The 17,536-nt window shown below is 45.0% G+C and overlaps 1 protein-coding gene across 1 annotated transcript in view; it reads left to right on the plus strand.

Annotated features, from left to right (window-relative positions):
- Positions 1–17,536, plus strand: part of KMT2A (lysine methyltransferase 2A) — a 40,664-nt gene that overhangs the window by 7,429 nt on the left and 15,699 nt on the right. Inside the window, 19 exon segments of the mRNA XM_038161195.1 lie at positions 921–3,589; positions 4,865–5,042; positions 5,406–5,640; positions 6,689–6,753; positions 7,275–7,646; positions 8,261–8,334; positions 8,946–9,074; positions 9,928–10,041; positions 11,105–11,251; positions 11,418–11,513; positions 12,289–12,409; positions 13,137–13,250; positions 13,588–13,772; positions 14,335–14,508; positions 15,322–15,432; positions 15,682–15,755; positions 16,225–16,418; positions 16,725–16,831; positions 16,963–17,100. Of these exon segments, the coding sequence (XP_038017123.1) occupies positions 921–3,589; positions 4,865–5,042; positions 5,406–5,640; positions 6,689–6,753; positions 7,275–7,646; positions 8,261–8,334; positions 8,946–9,074; positions 9,928–10,041; positions 11,105–11,251; positions 11,418–11,513; positions 12,289–12,409; positions 13,137–13,250; positions 13,588–13,772; positions 14,335–14,508; positions 15,322–15,432; positions 15,682–15,755; positions 16,225–16,418; positions 16,725–16,831; positions 16,963–17,100 (5,297 nt within the window).

A 17,536-nucleotide genomic window follows, 5' to 3' on the forward strand; every position in this document is an offset into this window, starting at 1 on the left:
GTTAGTTTTGGATTCTCTGTGTCTGATCTGTAAAGGAGCAGGGAAAGTTTGAGTAAAGGAGTTATACTGATGAAACCAGTATTTGAAACCTCATGTCAGTGTTCTGGAGAGGCAGCTGTTTAAAGAGGAAGGGTCTGAAACTGGCTTGACTATTTTAGTATCTTTCAGTAGCCTCCCTCCTGCCTGTGTTGTCAATAAATGCTCTCACCAGAGCGCTCTGCTCTTCCACCATAATCATCTCAGCTTGGCTTCAACAGCAAACTGTGGTGGAGCACCTTGCTAGTGCAAGGGAAGATCCAGAACTGAAATAGCTGGACTTGGTGAGAGTGCAGTGAAATGCAGTGGTCAAGGTGGGTAATCAAGTCTTGTGCTTGATGGCTCCAAGTCAGTGCTGAGTATTAACTGTGTTTCAGAGCTAAAACCAGTTTTTAGTAAATTGTCTTGTATCAGCCCTGTGTAGGTTGTTCTTGCTCTCTTGACCTCTCCCTTAGCAGTGCAGATGGATGGCGCTCGAAAGGAAGGATTTTTTTTTCTTTCAATTGGCTGTGAGCTGTTTTAAAAAATATATAAAAATTCATGTGTTTAAAAGGTAGCATGTGCCCTTGAGAATTATTGCTCCCTCCCAGCATGAGGTTGGTGCTGGGCTCGTGCAATTGCATATATAACTGTTGGGAAAAAGCTGGCTTGCATTGTTAAACAAGTTATCTGCAGGGTATTTTATGTGGGAAAAGACATTTGTTGGGAAGGTATTCTCTACATGTAGTGCCAAAACTATTTTTATTTGCTGGTTATCTGAAATGTTTTGGCAACGTATGGGCAGCATGAATGATACTGAGTAAATACTTGTTTGACCTGGGTAATGCTCATCCCACACTTGGAGAAATTTAATATGTTCCCTGCATTCTCTGCTTCCCTCTCAGTTAAATCTAGTCCACGGAAACCTCGCGGGAGGCCCCGGAGCAGTTCTGACCGAAGTTCCGCTGTACTGTCAGACTCTTCATCAGTGTGTTCCCCTTCAAGCAAGTCTGAAACCACATCCATGGAGAAAGTAAAGAAGAAGGAGTCAAAGAGTGGGGAAAAAAGACGAGGAAGACCTCCAGCACTTACAAGTGTGAAGTTCAAATTGTCGCAGGAGAAGGACACATCAGATATTCAGAAGGGCAGCAAAGAAGAAAAAGAGAGTCTGAAAAAAATCAAAAGATCACCATCCACTACATTTCAGCAAGCAACTAAAATCAAGAAATTAAGAACTAGTAAGCTTTCCCCACTGAAATCTAAATTTAAGCCTGGGGCAAAACTTCAGATTGGGAGGAAGAGCGTTCAGATCGTGCGCAGGAGAGGCAGGCCACCGTCCTCTGAACGTTTAAAGACTTCCTCAACTTTAGTCATAAACTCACAGCTGGAGAAGCCCCAGAGGATTCGCAAAGAAAAGGATGGCACACCGCCTCTCACGAAGGAGGAGAAGGCTGCTGTCAGACAGAGTCCACGCAGGATTAAGCCTGTCAGGATTATACCTTCCACCAAAAGGACGGATGCTGCGATTGCTAAGCAACTCTTGCAGAGGGCCAAAAAGGGAGCACAAAAAAAGATAGAGAAAGAAGCAGCCAAACTGCAGGGCAGGATGGGGAGAACACAGCTCAAAAATATTCGACAGTTCATCATGCCGGTTGTGAGCGCAATCTCATCTCGGATTATCAAAACACCCAAACGGTTTATTGAGGATGAAGACTACGATCCTCCTATTAAAATATCCAGACTAGAATCCACACCAAACAGCAGGTTCAGCACTACGTCTTGTGGCTCCAGTGAAAAGTCCAGCGCTGCTTCTCAACATTCATCTCAGATGTCTTCAGATTCCTCACGGTCCAGCAGCCCCAGCGTGGATACATCTACAGACTCCCAGGCTTCTGAGGAGATGCAGATGCTTTCTGAGGAGCGAAGCAATACTCCAGAAGTTCACACTCCCTTGCCTGTTTCTCAGTCCCCTGAGAACGATAACGGTGATAGGAGAAATAGAAGGTTTTCGATAACAGAAAGAAGTTTTGGCCAGAGGACTGCAAAAAAGCTGTCAGCCTTACCAAGCATGCCACAGCAGCAGTCCTCCTCCTCTCCTCCTCCCCCTTTGCTCACTCCCCCCCCACCACTGCAGCCTGCTTCAAGCATCTCAGACCATACCCCTTGGCTTATGCCTCCAACCATACCGTTAGCCTCGCCCTTTCTTCCTGCTTCTGCTGCACCGATGCAAGAGAAACGAAAGTCAATTCTGCGAGAGCCAACGTTTAGGTGGACCTCCCTGAAACATTCCAGGTCAGAGCCGCAGTACTTCTCATCAGCAAAGTATGCCAAAGAGGGTCTTATTCGCAAACCGATATTCGATAACTTCAGACCCCCGCCGCTAACACCGGAGGACGTTGGCTTTGCATCTGGCTTCTCCACACCGGGTGCGACGGCTCCCACGCGTCTCTTCTCCCTTCACTCCGGAGCCAGGTTCGATATGCACAAGAGGAGTCCTCTGCTGCGAGCGCCGCGGTTCACCCCGAGCGAGGCCCACTCCCGGATCTTCGAGTCGGTGACCCTGCCCTCGTCGGTCGGTCGCACCGGCACGGGCAGCTCTGCCGCGGGCACGTCCTCCCGGCGGCGCAAGAGGAAAGCGTTCAGCCCCATCCGCTCGGAGCCCAGGTCTCCTTCGCACTCCATGAGGACGAGGAGCGGAAGGCTTAGTACCTCTGACCTGACAACTCTCACCCCACAGTCTTCTGTCTCTTCCTCTTTAACTAGTATTTCAGTTAGTTCTCTTGCCACTAGTGCCTTAAATTCAACTTTTACTTTTCCCTCCCATTCCCTGTCGCAGTCTGGGGAATCAGCAGAAAGAAGCCAGAGACCAAGGAAGCAGACGAGTGCCCCAGCAGAGCCTTTCTCAATTGGTAGCCCTGCTCCTCTCTTCCCCTGGTTCACATCAAGTCCCCAGACAGAGAGAGGCAAAAACAAGGACAGGGCAGCAGAAGAGCTCTCCAAAGATAAAGATGCTGACAAAGGCCTGGAGAAGGACAAGAGCAGAGAGAAAGACAGAGAGAGAGAAAAGGAGAACAAACGGGAGTCAAAGAAAGAGAAAAGGAGAAAAGGGTCAGAAATACAGAGTAGCACTGCTTTGTTTCCTGTAGGTAAAATGCCCAAAGAAAAAGTCAGCGAAGACGCTGCAGCATCATCGTCTGCCAAAAAAACTGCCGGGCGGAAGAAGTCCACAGCAGTAGATCCCACGGCAGACGTTTCCACGGCTGCTCTGGTAGATACAACAACAGCTGTCAAAACCAAAACATCCAAGAAAGGTAGAGGGGGGCTGGACAAATCAGAGCTGGACCTCAGCCCCACTGTGCCATCTTTGGAGAAGGAAAAAGCTCTCCGTCTTCCTGCTCCTTCATCAAGCACTGTTAAACATTCTGCTTCCTCCATCAGTTCTATGCTGGCTCAAGCAGACAAACTGCCAATGACTGACAAGAGGGTAGCCAGTCTTCTGAAAAAGGCAAAAGCCCAGCTGTACAAGATTGAGAAGAGCAAGTCCCTCAAGCAAGCAGATCAGCCAAAAGCACAGGTACTCCTTTTTCCAAGTTGGGTTTTTTGCTAGAGTGCATCTTACTTTGAACTTGTCCTGAAAGTCAGGAATAGCTTTTGTATACTGAGCGTGAAGAATTAATGTGCCAAGCTAAGCAGCTGTTAGTGCAACAGATGGCAAACGACCCGAAAACAAGAAGCCCTGGGCAGAAGCTGAGGGGAAGAGGGAGCTGCTGCATAGTCATCTCAGAGGGGAGCTGCATGCATTTTGGAGCCCAGTACAGTATAGCTGTTTATTGGGTTTCTCTGAACAAATCTAAGCAAAGTGATCATCTAGAGTAGGACTCACTCTGAAAAGTGCAGTTCCAGCAAAATGCAGTGTCTGTCTTGGCCTCAGGGTTTCTTGGGGGCCCTCCTCGAGTATAAAGTTGGCTTCTGAAGGAAAGTTGTTTTTTGATCTTTCTGGTTTTTAACTTTATGCAGTGATCTCTCACTTGTAGGAGGGAGGAAGATCCATTGGAATTTTTCATCTGATTTGGGGAACTGCTTCCCACCACTTTGCTCTTTTCCCTCTTTCCCACCCCAAAACCACCCTTTTCTGCAGTCCTCTTTACCTGCCAGAAAGGGAGGTGAGATATGTTTCCAGGGAATACTTTTTATTTAAACTTTTACTTTTTGTAACAGCACTAGTGTTGAAAATCGCTAGTACAGATTTCAAATAGAGAAGCCTCCAGCTGTTTGTTTCTGAAATGAAGATGCCCATGCATCTGTATGACTGGCCTGGTGCAGCAGAAGCCCAGATTCTCACAGTTGCTTATTTGGGATAGTCATTTCAGTGGGAGATATTCCAGAATATTACCAAAACATGGAAAATTGCACTAAAATGCTCTATTTGTTTAGCATCTTAGTAGACCCAAGCCCTTTATCTGAAACATCAGCAGCTGCAAAGCTCTCAAACAGCCTCATCTACTACTGGCTTCTGCTGGCTCAATCAGCACCAAGTGCTGCTCCAATTCCAGTGGACTCTGATTTTTTTAATGTCAGTGCCTTGGTAATGTGGCTTCATGGGCAAGTTGGCTTTCCCGTAGTGGATGGAGACTTACCTTCTAATTCCAGTTGAGTCAAAACTCTTGTTCTCTTGCATTTATCCCTTCTGGGATAACTGCGGTTTAGAAGGCCAAGTCTGTTTTTATCCTGATTCTTACAATCTGCAAGCTGAGATATAATTTGCTTGGAAGTCTCTATTGCATGTTTCTCAGTGTCATTTTGGTAACTTTCTTAGGAATACTGTCTGCTCTCATGTTCTGAAATCTAGGGGCAAGAGAGTGACTCATCAGAAACGTCAGTCCGAGGACCACGGATAAAGCATGTTTGCAGGAGAGCAGCTGTCGCGCTGGGCCGCAAGCGAGCGGTGTTTCCTGATGACATGCCCACTCTGAGTGCCTTACCATGGGAAGAGCGGGAGAAGATACTGTCTTCCATGGGGAACGATGGTGAGTTAGGATTTCTGGTTTGCATCTGTGGGTCCATACAAAGTCAGCTTCTGGTGACTGCTTTAAATGAGGACTTCAAGTGATTAACAAGGGAAAGTATGTTAAAGAGCTCTGGGCTTTCTGTTACAGAGCCACTCAAACAGGGTTAATCCTTTAAGCTATTGGGAATTGTGTTAAAAATGTGTATTTTGCACCAAACCTGTGTTCTGCCGAGGGGCCTGTGTGCCTATACATGTGTACACATGCGTATGCACACAATCTCATGCATCTGTGTGGCTCTGCAGATGAACTTGGGCTAAATTAGACACTCCTGAATCATTCCTTGACATCAGAAAGTTCACATTAGACATGTTCTTTTGATAGATAAGTCATCGATAGCTGGCTCGGAAGAGGCTGAACCTGTTGCTCCGCCTATCAAGCCCATTAAGCCGGTGACCAGGAACAAGGCACAGCAAGAGCCGCCGGTGAAGAAGGGCCGGCGCTCCAGGCGCTGCGGGCAGTGTTCGGGCTGTCAGGTTCCAGAGGACTGCGGGGTCTGCACTAACTGTCTCGACAAACCCAAGTTTGGTGGGCGCAATATAAAGAAGCAGTGCTGCAAGTAAGTGTGTCTGAGAAGCTGTTGCGCTAATCCCTGCTCTGAGTGGGATAAGTGTACCCACGCTCTGGGCTAGCAGCAGCAGATTTGCCCTGTGTCATGGGCTTGGACTGAGCCTGGCCTGGTGTGAAGCTGAATCAAAGCAAGGGACTGTAAACAGTTTGAGAGTCAAGACCACAATTCGAGGTGCAGTAGTTATGAGCTCTTTCTCTGGCGTTCACTTCTAGTTTATTCTCCTCAGTTTGATGGAAGTGGCAGAGTATTGGGGTTTGTTCAGTGTAAGATCTGTGGCTTTTGTTAGGCAGTTCAGGATTTTGCAAGGAAGGCAATATTCGCGTAAATATTTATCTCTTATTCTCCTAGACTGCATTCATGAAGAGCTTGTGTTTTCAAGCTGATGTTTATTTAGCTTATGTACACTTTGTATATCAAAGGGTGAGGGTTAGGGTCTCTGGATCCTAACCCTGGATCACAGGTGTCTCTGGATATCATTAAGAAATACCACTCTTCCATGATTTCTTCTGTCATTTTTTATACATATCACTTAGACTGAACATTTTTCTTTTTTAAATGCAGTATTAAATTGATTTTACCAGACTAGATAAATTGTCTGAAAAGGCAGCAGCTAAAGTGGCACCAGTAGATTGTTGTGGTATAAGAGCTATTTGTAAGCTTTGCTGTGAGAACTGCTGTGTGAGAACACTGCAGACTGGAAGGAGTCTTGCTCTCAGCAGCTTTGCCCAGGCTTTGGGCTGGGTTTCAGAGCCATGAGCCCTGCTACAAGAATGGAGGCAGAAACAAAGCCTGGCCCAGTCCACAGAAGACATTTTATGCCAAGAGTAAGACAAATAGGGAATAAAGTTGAATAAAGTTAGCAAAAGTCTTGGTCCCCTAATCCAGTCCCACGCCAAAAGTACTTGGTTTTGTCTGAGCAAAAGTAGTGCATGTATTGATAATGTTATTTTCAGTTTTTGATGTTGAGTATTTACAGTCTGCCATCTCTTATGTCTGCATCTTTGTTCTGATTTCATGACATGTTCTTTCTTTTTAGAATGAGGAAATGTCAGAATCTACAGTGGATGCCTTCAAAAGCTTATCTCCAGAAGCAAGCTAAAGGTAGGCTAAAAGACTTGGCTTGAGTATAGGACAGGACAGAAGTTTTTCTTTTCAGAGGTTTTGCTCTCTGTGCTCTTGTTTTAGCTACACTGAGCTTATAAAGGTTATTCTGCTGGGAGCCAGCCTGCCTGCACTGTTGGTGGCAGGTGCAAGGGGCAGGAGAGATGTGAGTACTGACAGACATTGCACATGCCTGTGTCTTTCAGCACTGGACTGGTGCTGACTGGACTGGTTTGGTTCCTTCCTTTTCCTTCTTCACAAAGTCTGCTCTCAGCTCTGAATCTGTGCTACTGCAGGAGGGTGTTGCTTATTGCTGTTGCAAAATAGGGGCCCTAGGTGTGAGAGAGCATGGGTTGAAGTACAAACCAAGTTTATTTTTTGAGTACAGTTTTTTTCTTTGGTATGACAGAATTACAAAGTTCTGAATCAAAGTGTCTGTATCCTTGTTTTAAGAGAGCAGCAAATCATTTGAAGTCACACTGTTTTGTTTGTGTTGCTTTATCTGTGCTTCTTTTTCTCAGCTGCAAAAAAGAAAGAGAAGAAATCCAAGACAAATGAGAAGAAAGAAAGCCATTCTGGAAAAAACCAGTTGGACTCTGGACAGAAACAAACTCCTCAGGCTGTTGTACCAAGAGAAGACAATTCTGGGAAGAAGAGCAGTGAGCCTGCCCGTAAGCCTGTTGAGGAAAAGCATGAGGATGGGAATTCCTCCGTTCCCGTGTCAGAGCCCAAACAGGTCCCTGCGTCTGGTACCAGAAAGACTGGCAAGCAGATGTCCCAGCCAGTCCAGCTCCCTCCTCCTCAGCCACCAAGCTCAGGACCTTTGAAAAAAGAAGCACCTAAACTTAGCACTTCTGAGCCCAAGAAAAAGCAGACTCCCCAGCCAGAAATAGGTAAATGGGACTATTTATCCTCAATACGTTTGAGTCATGTTAAGTAACAATACTGCTAAAAGCTGGTGCATTTTAAACCCGAGGAATGCTTTATGGTGTGTTGAAATCTCAGCAGATGATTTTGGAAATTTTGCTTAGAACTGGCTTCCTTTTTATTGAGTCACAGTGTATGTCAGGGCAGGGAGGAAGATGGCTATCCTGGTTGGGACTCTTGAGTTGTATAGTTGTGGCAGTCTTGAAGTGTATTTTCAGAATTGTTAAGTGTGTCAACTTCCCATTCTGAATGTGAAACCAGGAGGATGTAATCTTTTATACAGAAGTATAGTCCACTATTGTATGTAGTGCAGAGCAGTGTGAACAGTCACCAGCCAGGCAGCTCTGGGATTTCTGTGGCTTTGCATCCACAGTGCTCCAGATTGTGTGCAGAGCAAACTCATCTTCCAGTCTTGCCTCAAAGAAACTGCTCATAGCTGGGGAGGTGCAGCCACAGAAGAGGGTGGAAAAGTTCTAGTCTAAAACTCATCGCACATTACCCAGCTGATTTCTTTCCCTTTTCTTCTCTACAGGTGGCTGTTAGTTACTTGAAATACTCATAATTTTTCCCCCCTTCCTAGGCACAGAACAAAGCAAACAGAAAAAAATTGCTCCCCGTCCAACTTTCCCTGTGAAACAGAAACCAAAAGAAAAGGTGAATACTGTTTTTTATACAGTCAGTAAAATCTCAAGCACCTGGAACTTCTGTCTAGAAAGTAGAACCATATTGCTTAAGCCTTTGCAGATTTTTTTATTTGGTTCCTAGAGATGTTAGGCTTTCCCTTCTGGCAGTATGTGGATAGCAAAAACCGTGGCCTGTGCCTAAGATTCAGTTCAGATGTTACTTTGGTATCTAAGATTTGTGTGTTGGAGGGTGGAGGCTAGCTTTTCCATAAAAAATGCAACTACTTTTGTCTCAGAAATAGCTTGATCGTGGAAAAAAAGAATTGTCTTAAGAAAACCTGAGGGAGAAGTGAGTAGAGCCTGTTTATACCCAGAGTTGCCCCACTGCATCCAAACACCAACCGATGCTTTGATGAAAGAGCAATGTGATGGTAAAGCACATGGAATTAGGACTGTACTTGCATATGGAATGCTCTTAGGGAATGGTTTGTAGAATGGTCACTTCCCTGCAGCTTTGTAATACTTGTTAATTTTGTGCTGGTTTGGGGGTTTGTCTGTAAATTTTTATGGTATTGGATGTAACTGCTGATTGAGTTCTAACGTCCAGAGTTGGGATTAATGCAGGCTCCTTTGCTTGACCAGGAAAAGCCCCCTCCTCTAAGCAAGCCAGAGAGCAGCACACTGAACTTGCTCAGCACTCTGACTAACGGCAGCAGTTCCAAGCAAAAGCCACCTACAGATGGAGTCCACAGAATCCGAGTGGATTTCAAGGTAGAGGACAAAATGTTTTAAGTATTTGAATGTCCGCTGGCTTTCAGACACTGGAACTAGAGTCCCCTGAAAGTGCTGGCACTAACTGCTGAGTTTGTGTGTCTGGTACCTTTCAAAGGGCACCGCCAAAATAGGAGCCTCATGACGAGTCACGTGGTTGATTTTTAAAAGCTTGTTATGCCTTTTTTTTCTTATAATTAGAGTACTGGATGAAGAGACACTTAAAGCTTTAAAACCTTAACTGTCAATGTGTGAGGATGAGCAAGAATTTGAGGTTTATGAAGAATTATTCCATTAAGATGGAACTTTAAAACCTTACCACAACTTGAGCCAACAAGATTTGGGGAAAATGTTAGTAACTTGTAATTCACAACGTTTGGGGTATATCTGGGGTTTTAAAATGGTAATTCATGTACATTTTTGAACAACAGTGTTGAAATAATAAAAAAATATTTTCCTAATAATTTTTCAGTTCATCTATAAGTGTTGATACTGGAGATCATAGTGAGATCTCATAAGTGTTTTATACAAATATGGAGCTTTAATAAAGTATAATTCTTCTGAAATTTCACTTCTAGTAATACTTGTGCAATTGTGAAAAGCCTTGTCCTGTTCCTTAGGTTTGCTTTCCCTAGAAGGAAGGCTCTAGCATGCCCTGAGAGCTCTCGGCAGGAACAGCGCCGAGGTGTGACTCTCCCAGAGTACACTGTAAAGTAGACTGAGGTAGATGTTGAAATTATTTCAGTTTGAGGCATCTTAATCACAGGCCCAGAACTGAACAATGGCGTGAGCATTTTGTACTGATGTTGTATTGCCTTGTTCTGCATGGTGATGTGTCCTTTTGTGCTTTCAGGAGGACTGTGAAGTGGAGAATGTTTGGGAGATGGGTGGGTTAGGCATCGTCACCTCGGTACCTATTACTCCCAGGGTGGTGTGTTTTCTCTGTGCCAGCAGTGGACATGTGGAGGTAAAGCATTGTGTTCTGCTGTTGATGACTTAATTACAGCACTGTATTGTTACAAAAATAAATAAATAAAAATTACAATGACCTTAATCCAGAAGAAATTAAAATAATACCGGTAAATCTGTCCTTGCTAGAATTTGTCCCAAGATATTAAAGTGCAAGGTGTTTAAAATCAGTTTGGGAACTCACATCTGATGTGTAAAGCAGGAGCTTTGCTCTCTTTTAACCTGAAATAAGAAAGGCTGCCCAATGGTGCTTACAGGTTTTAGACAGCCTTGACTTTTCCAGGTGTGTCCATACCTGCCAAGAGCTGTAAACTGTTACAGAAACATAACTGGAAAGGTTCTGACGCTGCTTTAAGAGCTGGATTGAGATGTGTTAAATGCATTTCCAGGTCTAGATAGGTGCCTTCTCAGCATCTTCAGACCAGCTGACCTGGATGCTGTTGCTCTGGGGGGGCCTGGGTTCTGATGAGTGGACAGGGGAAAAGGGGGTTAGGTTCTGGATGTGGACATCAGTGCTCTTGAGGTCCACAAAGGCCCTGTGGGGCACGGGGCCATCCCCTTCTTAGTCAGGGGCCCCCAGGGGACAAACGATTCCCATGTCCCCGGTGAGCCTGCAATGTCTGTGCTCTGAGGATGATTGTTTTTCTGATACGACCACTCTTGTACAGGATACAGAGAAACTAGAAGAGCTTTGCAATGGCAAAGTGGGCTGAACGGAGGGAGAGAGACTCTCTCTGCTCTGCATGGCCCCGCTTCATGCAGCAAGTGTGTCTTCTGGTCTATCTGGCTTGTAGTACAGGGAGGAAGTGAGGGAGGGAGATCCTGAGAAGCCCTATAGGCCTTTATCAATGCTCAAAGCACTTGGTTAACAGGTACCAGACTCCCGGTGGCTGTGAGGTGTCCAGTCGCTATTTAGGTTACCTGAAACACAGAGTTTCCCTCCTAAAATCTTGTTCTGTCAGTTGTAAAGCAGAATTCAAATAGTTCGGAGCACAGGTGGGCTGGTTTGGGAACTTGGAGCAGTTTCTGCTTTGCTAAAACCTGCCTCTCCCCCCTTGCAGTTTGTATATTGCCAGGTCTGCTGTGAGCCCTTCCACAAGTTCTGCCTGGAGGAGAGCGAGCGGCCCCAGGAAGATCAGCTGGAGAACTGGTGCTGCCGTCGCTGCAAGTTCTGCCACGTCTGTGGGAGACAGCACCAGGCCACCAAGGTACCCCAAAACCACTGGGAGACCCAGCAGCACCCCCACTGCTCCCAGGGCTCCTCTGGATCCAGGGGTCGGCCAGCAAGCATGTGCCGGAGTCTTGAAAAAGTCCTGAATTTTGCATCCCTTTGCAGGGTGTCTGTACCAATGCTTTTTTCCCTTATTCCTGTAGCAGTTGCTGGAGTGTAACAAGTGCCGAAACAGCTATCACCCTGAGTGCCTGGGCCCAAACTACCCAACAAAACCCACCAAGAAAAAGAAAGTTTGGGTGAGGGATTTTAATTTTTTTCTCGGGTAATTCATTTGTTGACTGATGGTAATGCCATGGAGCAGAGCTCTGCAGGTGATTTGCTCTGATGCAGTTCCTCATCTCTTCAAGGCAAGGTACATTTGGAAATAGTGAGGTGGCTGCTGCATAAGATGTTCTGAGTAAGCAGAATTGTTAGAGAGATTACCCCTTTTTTCAGTTGCAGTAAGTCGTAAGATCATAGTAAGTTTTTTGGTCATAGCCCCATAACATGGAAGAAGGTCTTTAAAATGGTAGTGTTTACTTTGTTAACAAACTTGTTGATGCCAGTATTGAGAGACAATTTGGATTAATTTGCTAATTTGTGTCTTTCAAGCTTTTATTCTAAGTGCCTGTAGTGTATTTGCTACTAAGACTTTGTGTACATGTTTCCTTCTACAATGTACAAAGTTTAAAAACTGTTAAAATAGGACTGTATATTTTAGATCAGAATAAATGCCACAACTACATTTGTTTTAGGTGAGGGAAAGGTGATACTTTCTTCAGTGCAAATATGGAGGGCACAAAACTTACACTGTGATTTGGTTTAGTGTTTTTTCTTGTTGTATTATCACCATCTTACCATGGAGAAAGTGAGATCGATTCTCTTCAGTGAAAGTTTCAGCATTTAAAACTCCTTGTTCTGTTGGGTAACATCTCTGCACTCATGAAATAATAAAAATTGTGAAATGTGTGGAAAGCACAGAAACTGCTGGATAAAAGCAAGTAATTCTTGCCAAATGAATTCTTTTTCCAGATATGTACCAAATGTGTTCGCTGCAAGAGCTGTGGATCAACAACACCGGGCAAAGGATGGGATGCACAGTGGTCTCATGACTTCTCCCTGTGTCATGATTGTGCCAAACTCTTTGCTAAAGGTACACATAGTTGTGATTCTCTACGGCAGGAGCTTCCTCAGCTGCTTGGGTTTGAATCAGCCACTGTGAGTGGGCAGAGGGCTGGCATGGCACCCGAGCTTGGCACGGTCCAGGCAGCAATGCAGGCTGGTTGTGGTCAAGCCTGGAAGTGCACGTCACAGTTCAGAGCCAGGATCTCACACTGTGCAGTGGCTCACCAGAGTCACCAGTGCTGTATTGTCAGAGTTTGGAGCTTTCAGTGTGTAAACACTCTGCCATATAGAGGAATTATTACACACCTCTCGGCTTTCAAATAGCAGTTGAGGAAAAGACATTTTAAAAGCAAAATTTCTATTGTAAAGTGGTTGTTCCTGGTGTCAATTGCTGTACATGATGCCTTTGAACCTCAGAGGGCATTCTGAGGAAGAATTGTAGGATAGAAAGTCTTGAATGTTCCACCTAATTTCTTGCCTATTAGTCATCCATGTCCTTTCATTTTGCCCTTGCGTGTAGTATTTTGTTAGCCTCGCCATGCCCAAACAATGGCTGTCCAGCCATGGAATTCTAAAGTAGTTGATGGTCTTCCAAAGTCATTTCTTGTAGCCTTGTAACAGTAGGGGGAACTGTGCTGGCAGTTTACTGGGAGGGGTGTTTGGAGCTGCTTTCTTAGCACCTCAGTAAGTAACCACACAGCCTTTAAGGTGTGTTTGGCATCCAGACTTCTGATAAGATCCCGTTTTGCTTGCAGGAAATTTTTGTCCTCTCTGTGACAAATGCTACGATGATGACGACTACGAGAGCAAGATGATGCAGTGTGGGAAATGCGACCGCTGGGTCCACTCCAAATGTGAAAACCTTTCTGGTAAGGAAATCCTCCTCCCCTCAGTACTGAAGAACATGAGGCAGTGATTAGACCAAAGCAACCAAGTCTTGGACCTTTCTACTAGAGTGTTACTTTAACACATTCACCTGTTGTGACCTACCTGAAAAATGCCTGCGGAGTAACAACAGGTAAACCAGTGCTAATACCAATGACATCCTGAAATCACAGGATCCTCCAAGGCAGTGTCCCTCAATTAGCTGTACAAGGGGCTTTTGTTGCATGAAAAGTCTCAGGCAGTAGGTGCAGGGCAGGGATTTTTTCCTGTATCCTTCAGTAAAGCAATTCAGACGGTTATCCTGTCTTCTTTTGTCTCCAGATGAAATGTACGAGATACTCTCCAACTTGCCCGAGAGTGTTGCATACACCTGCATTAACTGTACAGAGCAGCATCCTGCAGAATGGCGTCTGGCACTGGAAAAGGAGCTGCAGATTTCCTTGAAGCAGGTTTTAACAGCCCTGTTGAATTCCAGAACCACCAGCCACTTACTGCGGTATCGACAGGTAAGGTGGAGCCTGTGCCCTGGTACTCTGGCATTCAGTTGAGTTGTTGAGGTGTTGCTGTGCCTCATACTGCACAAGTGTCTGCATCCAACTTGGAACAATATGTGCTGTGATTTAGTTATATTTTTTCTTTCTTTTGTTGATTCCTTTGGAAGCAGAGAAGTGGGTATCTGTGATACAACTTGGAAGCTGAAAGAAAAATAGGGTAAAGTTCTTCAAGGAATAGGAGGATTTAGCTCTGTGATGATGAAGGTGCTTTTCTGACAAAAGAACAGGATCTTTGTCTTGAAATATGCACTCAGAAGTAAGACTTCTGAGCAAGGAGCTTGATCCTTACCCTTGATGGTTCTGTCCTGCTGTGGACCTTACAGGGCTCAGCAGAAAGCTGTTTAAGAGCTTTTCTTTGTTGCCCCTACATTTTGAACAGAAATGCAGAACTCAGGCCTCCTTTCTTTCACATTAGAAGAGTCTTTGGATCAATAAATGGTATTGGGAGAGTATCATCAGGAGCATCTGCATTTCAATAGTTAACATCCCTGTGTCTCCTTGCTGGTGTTCACAGGCAGCAAAACCGCCTGATTTAAATCCTGAGACAGAGGAGAGTATCCCATCCAGAAGCTCTCCTGAGGGTCCCGATCCTCCTGTCCTAACAGAAGTCAGTAAACAGGAGGAGCAGCAACCTCTGGATCTGGAAGGAGTGAAAAGAAAAATGGATCAAGGAAGTTACACTTCTGTGGTATGTCAAAGTTGTCATGATCCGCTCTGTTACTAGACACTGAGAATTGCTTTATCACATGTGCTGTTCATAATTGAGCACCTTAAACCTTTTCTTTAGGAAGAAGGAAACAGGTTACCGTGCTGCTAAAAATAGTTCTGGCTGGCACCAGTTTATGTTGGTCCAGACACAAGTAATTGACTCTTTTGTGGGGCTCTCTGTAGCCAGCAGTGGTGCTTGGTCAGACCCCAGTTTGCTCTTAGTCAGACATTTAAGTAGATAAGTGTTCAGGTCATCCTGAACATGAAAATTCTGACTGAAGATCTGGGCAAATAGCCCTGATGCAGTTAGTTAGCTGGAAACTAAGGATTCATGGATTGGAGGGGTGATCTCTTCAGGGGTCATTTACAAAAATTGCTGGTGTTGACCAAATAAATTCTGTTTGCATAGACCAGCCTTTTCCTTTTTTTTTTCCCTAGAGAATTTGTAATCTTGAGGAGCACTGTATATTGCAAAGTGCTTGGCAAATGTTGTGGTGCCAGATTTTGACCAAATCCTCATGAGACAGCTAGTTTAGCGGATTTAAAACCAGTCAGCAGTCAGCTGAAGTGAACAGTTGTGGGTGTAGCAGCTGTGCCAGCCAGTTTACAAATTTAGAGGTCCTCCTGCTTCTTCACAGCCAAATTCCCTTTCTGCTTTTAATTTGATGCTCTGGTTCAGTCTTACAGTCATCTGAATGTTCACTTGAACATTGTCTTAAAAAATTAGTGGGTGGTATAGCTGTGCAAAAGACAGTCCTGTTTGTTAATGTGAAGTTTTGTGGATTTCTTACAGTTGGATTTTAGTGATGACATCGTGAAGATAATTCAAGCAGCCATTAATGCCGATGGCGGGCAGCCAGAGATTAAGAAAGCCAACAGCATGGTCAAGTCCTTCTTTATTCGGGTGAGCTGGCCTACAGTTACTTTGAAATCTGCTTGGTGTCCTACCCCACTGCTTGTTGATGTTGGAGTCTAAAGGGCCACCACATTTAGCCTTGCTTGGGTGTTTCCAGGAATAAAATAATACATTTTCAGAGTTGTTAATGTTAATGAAATGTTACTAGTTGTGCATTTGCAGTACATTTTGGCTGAACAACTTTAAAGTTTTTGGTGTGTTGTCTAACTTTTCTAATGGGATGTTGTTTTCCTTTAGCAAATGGAGCGTGTTTTTCCATGGTTCAGTGTAAAAAAGTCCAGATTTTGGGAGCCAAATAAAGTAACAAGCAAGTAAGTAATTGTTCTGTATCCCACTGCGGCGCCCTGCCGTTTGCCAGCTGGCCAAGCAAAACGCATTGAAAGCCTGTTGCGGGGTTGGAATTTCTGGTTTTCCTTTTTTCTTTTCCTTTTTTTTTTTTTCACTAAGAATTTACACAGTAATCCCATTCCCATGTTTTGTACACACTTCTTTGTTTTAAGCAGAGTAACGAAAAATCTTAATTAGAGCTAGGTGTACTGTGTGTTGGCTTGTCAGTCCTGACCTTCCTCCCCTCTCCTCCTCACACCCCCTTTTGGGGTAGCCCTCCTGCATCTGTTACCCTCCAAAGAAGCAGACAGCCACATCACAAACCTTAAAATGTGACTGGTGGGGAGCGTGTGTGGGCTGCAGGTAGTTAATGGAGTTGTTGCTGGGGGTGGGTGTCAGATAGGCAGGGCAGAGGAGCCGCAGGTGTGACACTGACTCCTTGCTGCATCTCAGCAGTGGTATGTTGCCGAATGCGGTGCTGCCCCCATCGCTCGACCATAATTATGCTCAGTGGCAGGAGCGTGAAGAGAACAGCCGCACTGAGCAGCCCCCTCTGATGAAGAAAATCATTCCAGCTCCAAAGCTCAGAGGGCCTGGAGAGCCAGATTCACCGACTCCTCTACATCCTCCTACACCTCCCATCTCTGGTAAGAGAGCTGATGTCAGGATTGCCAATCCCAAACCCAGAAATGCAGCTGTCTTGGAGACCTCTGTGACCTGAAGTCATTCAGAGGCAGTATCAGATGTTTCTGAGCCAAGCTTGGACCCAAGAATGCTTTTGCACCCCCCTCTTTCCCCCCCCAGAATGAAGGTGTGCAGAGGCTGACATGTGCTTTGGTTTCCAAGCTGGCTATTGAAAACTCTTCTGCTGTGTTCACTTACTAACAGTCTTATCCAGATTAATTTTTGCCACCCTGAATTTCAATACTGTTCTCTCTTTTTCAATTCTTAAGGCTCTGACAGGAGCAGAGAGGATAGTCCTGAACTGAACCCACCTCCAGATGTGGAAGACAACAGGCAGTGTGCATTGTGCCTGAAATATGGTGATGACAGTGCTAACGTGAGTATCTGCCCCATTCCCCTTTCTGTAGGAGCCTATCTAAGCAGTGCTGTGGATTTGGTACTGTGGATAGACTGGATGGGTTGTGTCCTCTGGACCATCTGAAGAGAACATTTCCTTCTGTTCTTTAGGATGCTGGACGCCTTCTCTATATTGGCCAAAATGAATGGACACATGTGAACTGTGCTTTGTGGTCAGCTGAAGTGTTTGAAGATGATGATGGTTCTCTGAAAAACGTGCACATGGCTGTTATCCGGGGAAAGCAGCTGGTGGGTACAAGCAAAGAACACTTTGTTAAATTCATGCTGATGGGAGCTCAGCTAAAGGATGGCTTGTGTGCATTTGTTCTTCTCTGTCCTTTCCTTGCAATGTTTTTTAGCACTATATATAGTAGGACTGACTGAAGATATTTGGAAAGTTATTTTATCCTTGCTCAGTTCAGAAATATTGTGGAGACCAAGTGAAGCTTGCAAATGTGAGGATTGGATATGAAGCACAAGCAGGAAAGGCCTGGAAGAACCAGTCCACAAATGAAAAAGTTGTTCCATGTGAGGAATTCTTCTTCCTCTCACCTCCTCCTCCATGTCTCTCGCTTGTGTGTGTGAGTCACTGTAGTGAAATGGAGCAGCAATGAAGCGGGAGATCAAGCATTACTCTAAACTTCTGTCTGTGCCAAAAAAAACCCAACTGACAACAGCAGTGGTG

Source organism: Motacilla alba, chromosome 24 (assembly GCF_015832195.1).
Source record: "Motacilla alba alba isolate MOTALB_02 chromosome 24, Motacilla_alba_V1.0_pri, whole genome shotgun sequence".
Lineage (NCBI taxonomy): Eukaryota > Metazoa > Chordata > Aves > Passeriformes > Motacillidae > Motacilla > Motacilla alba.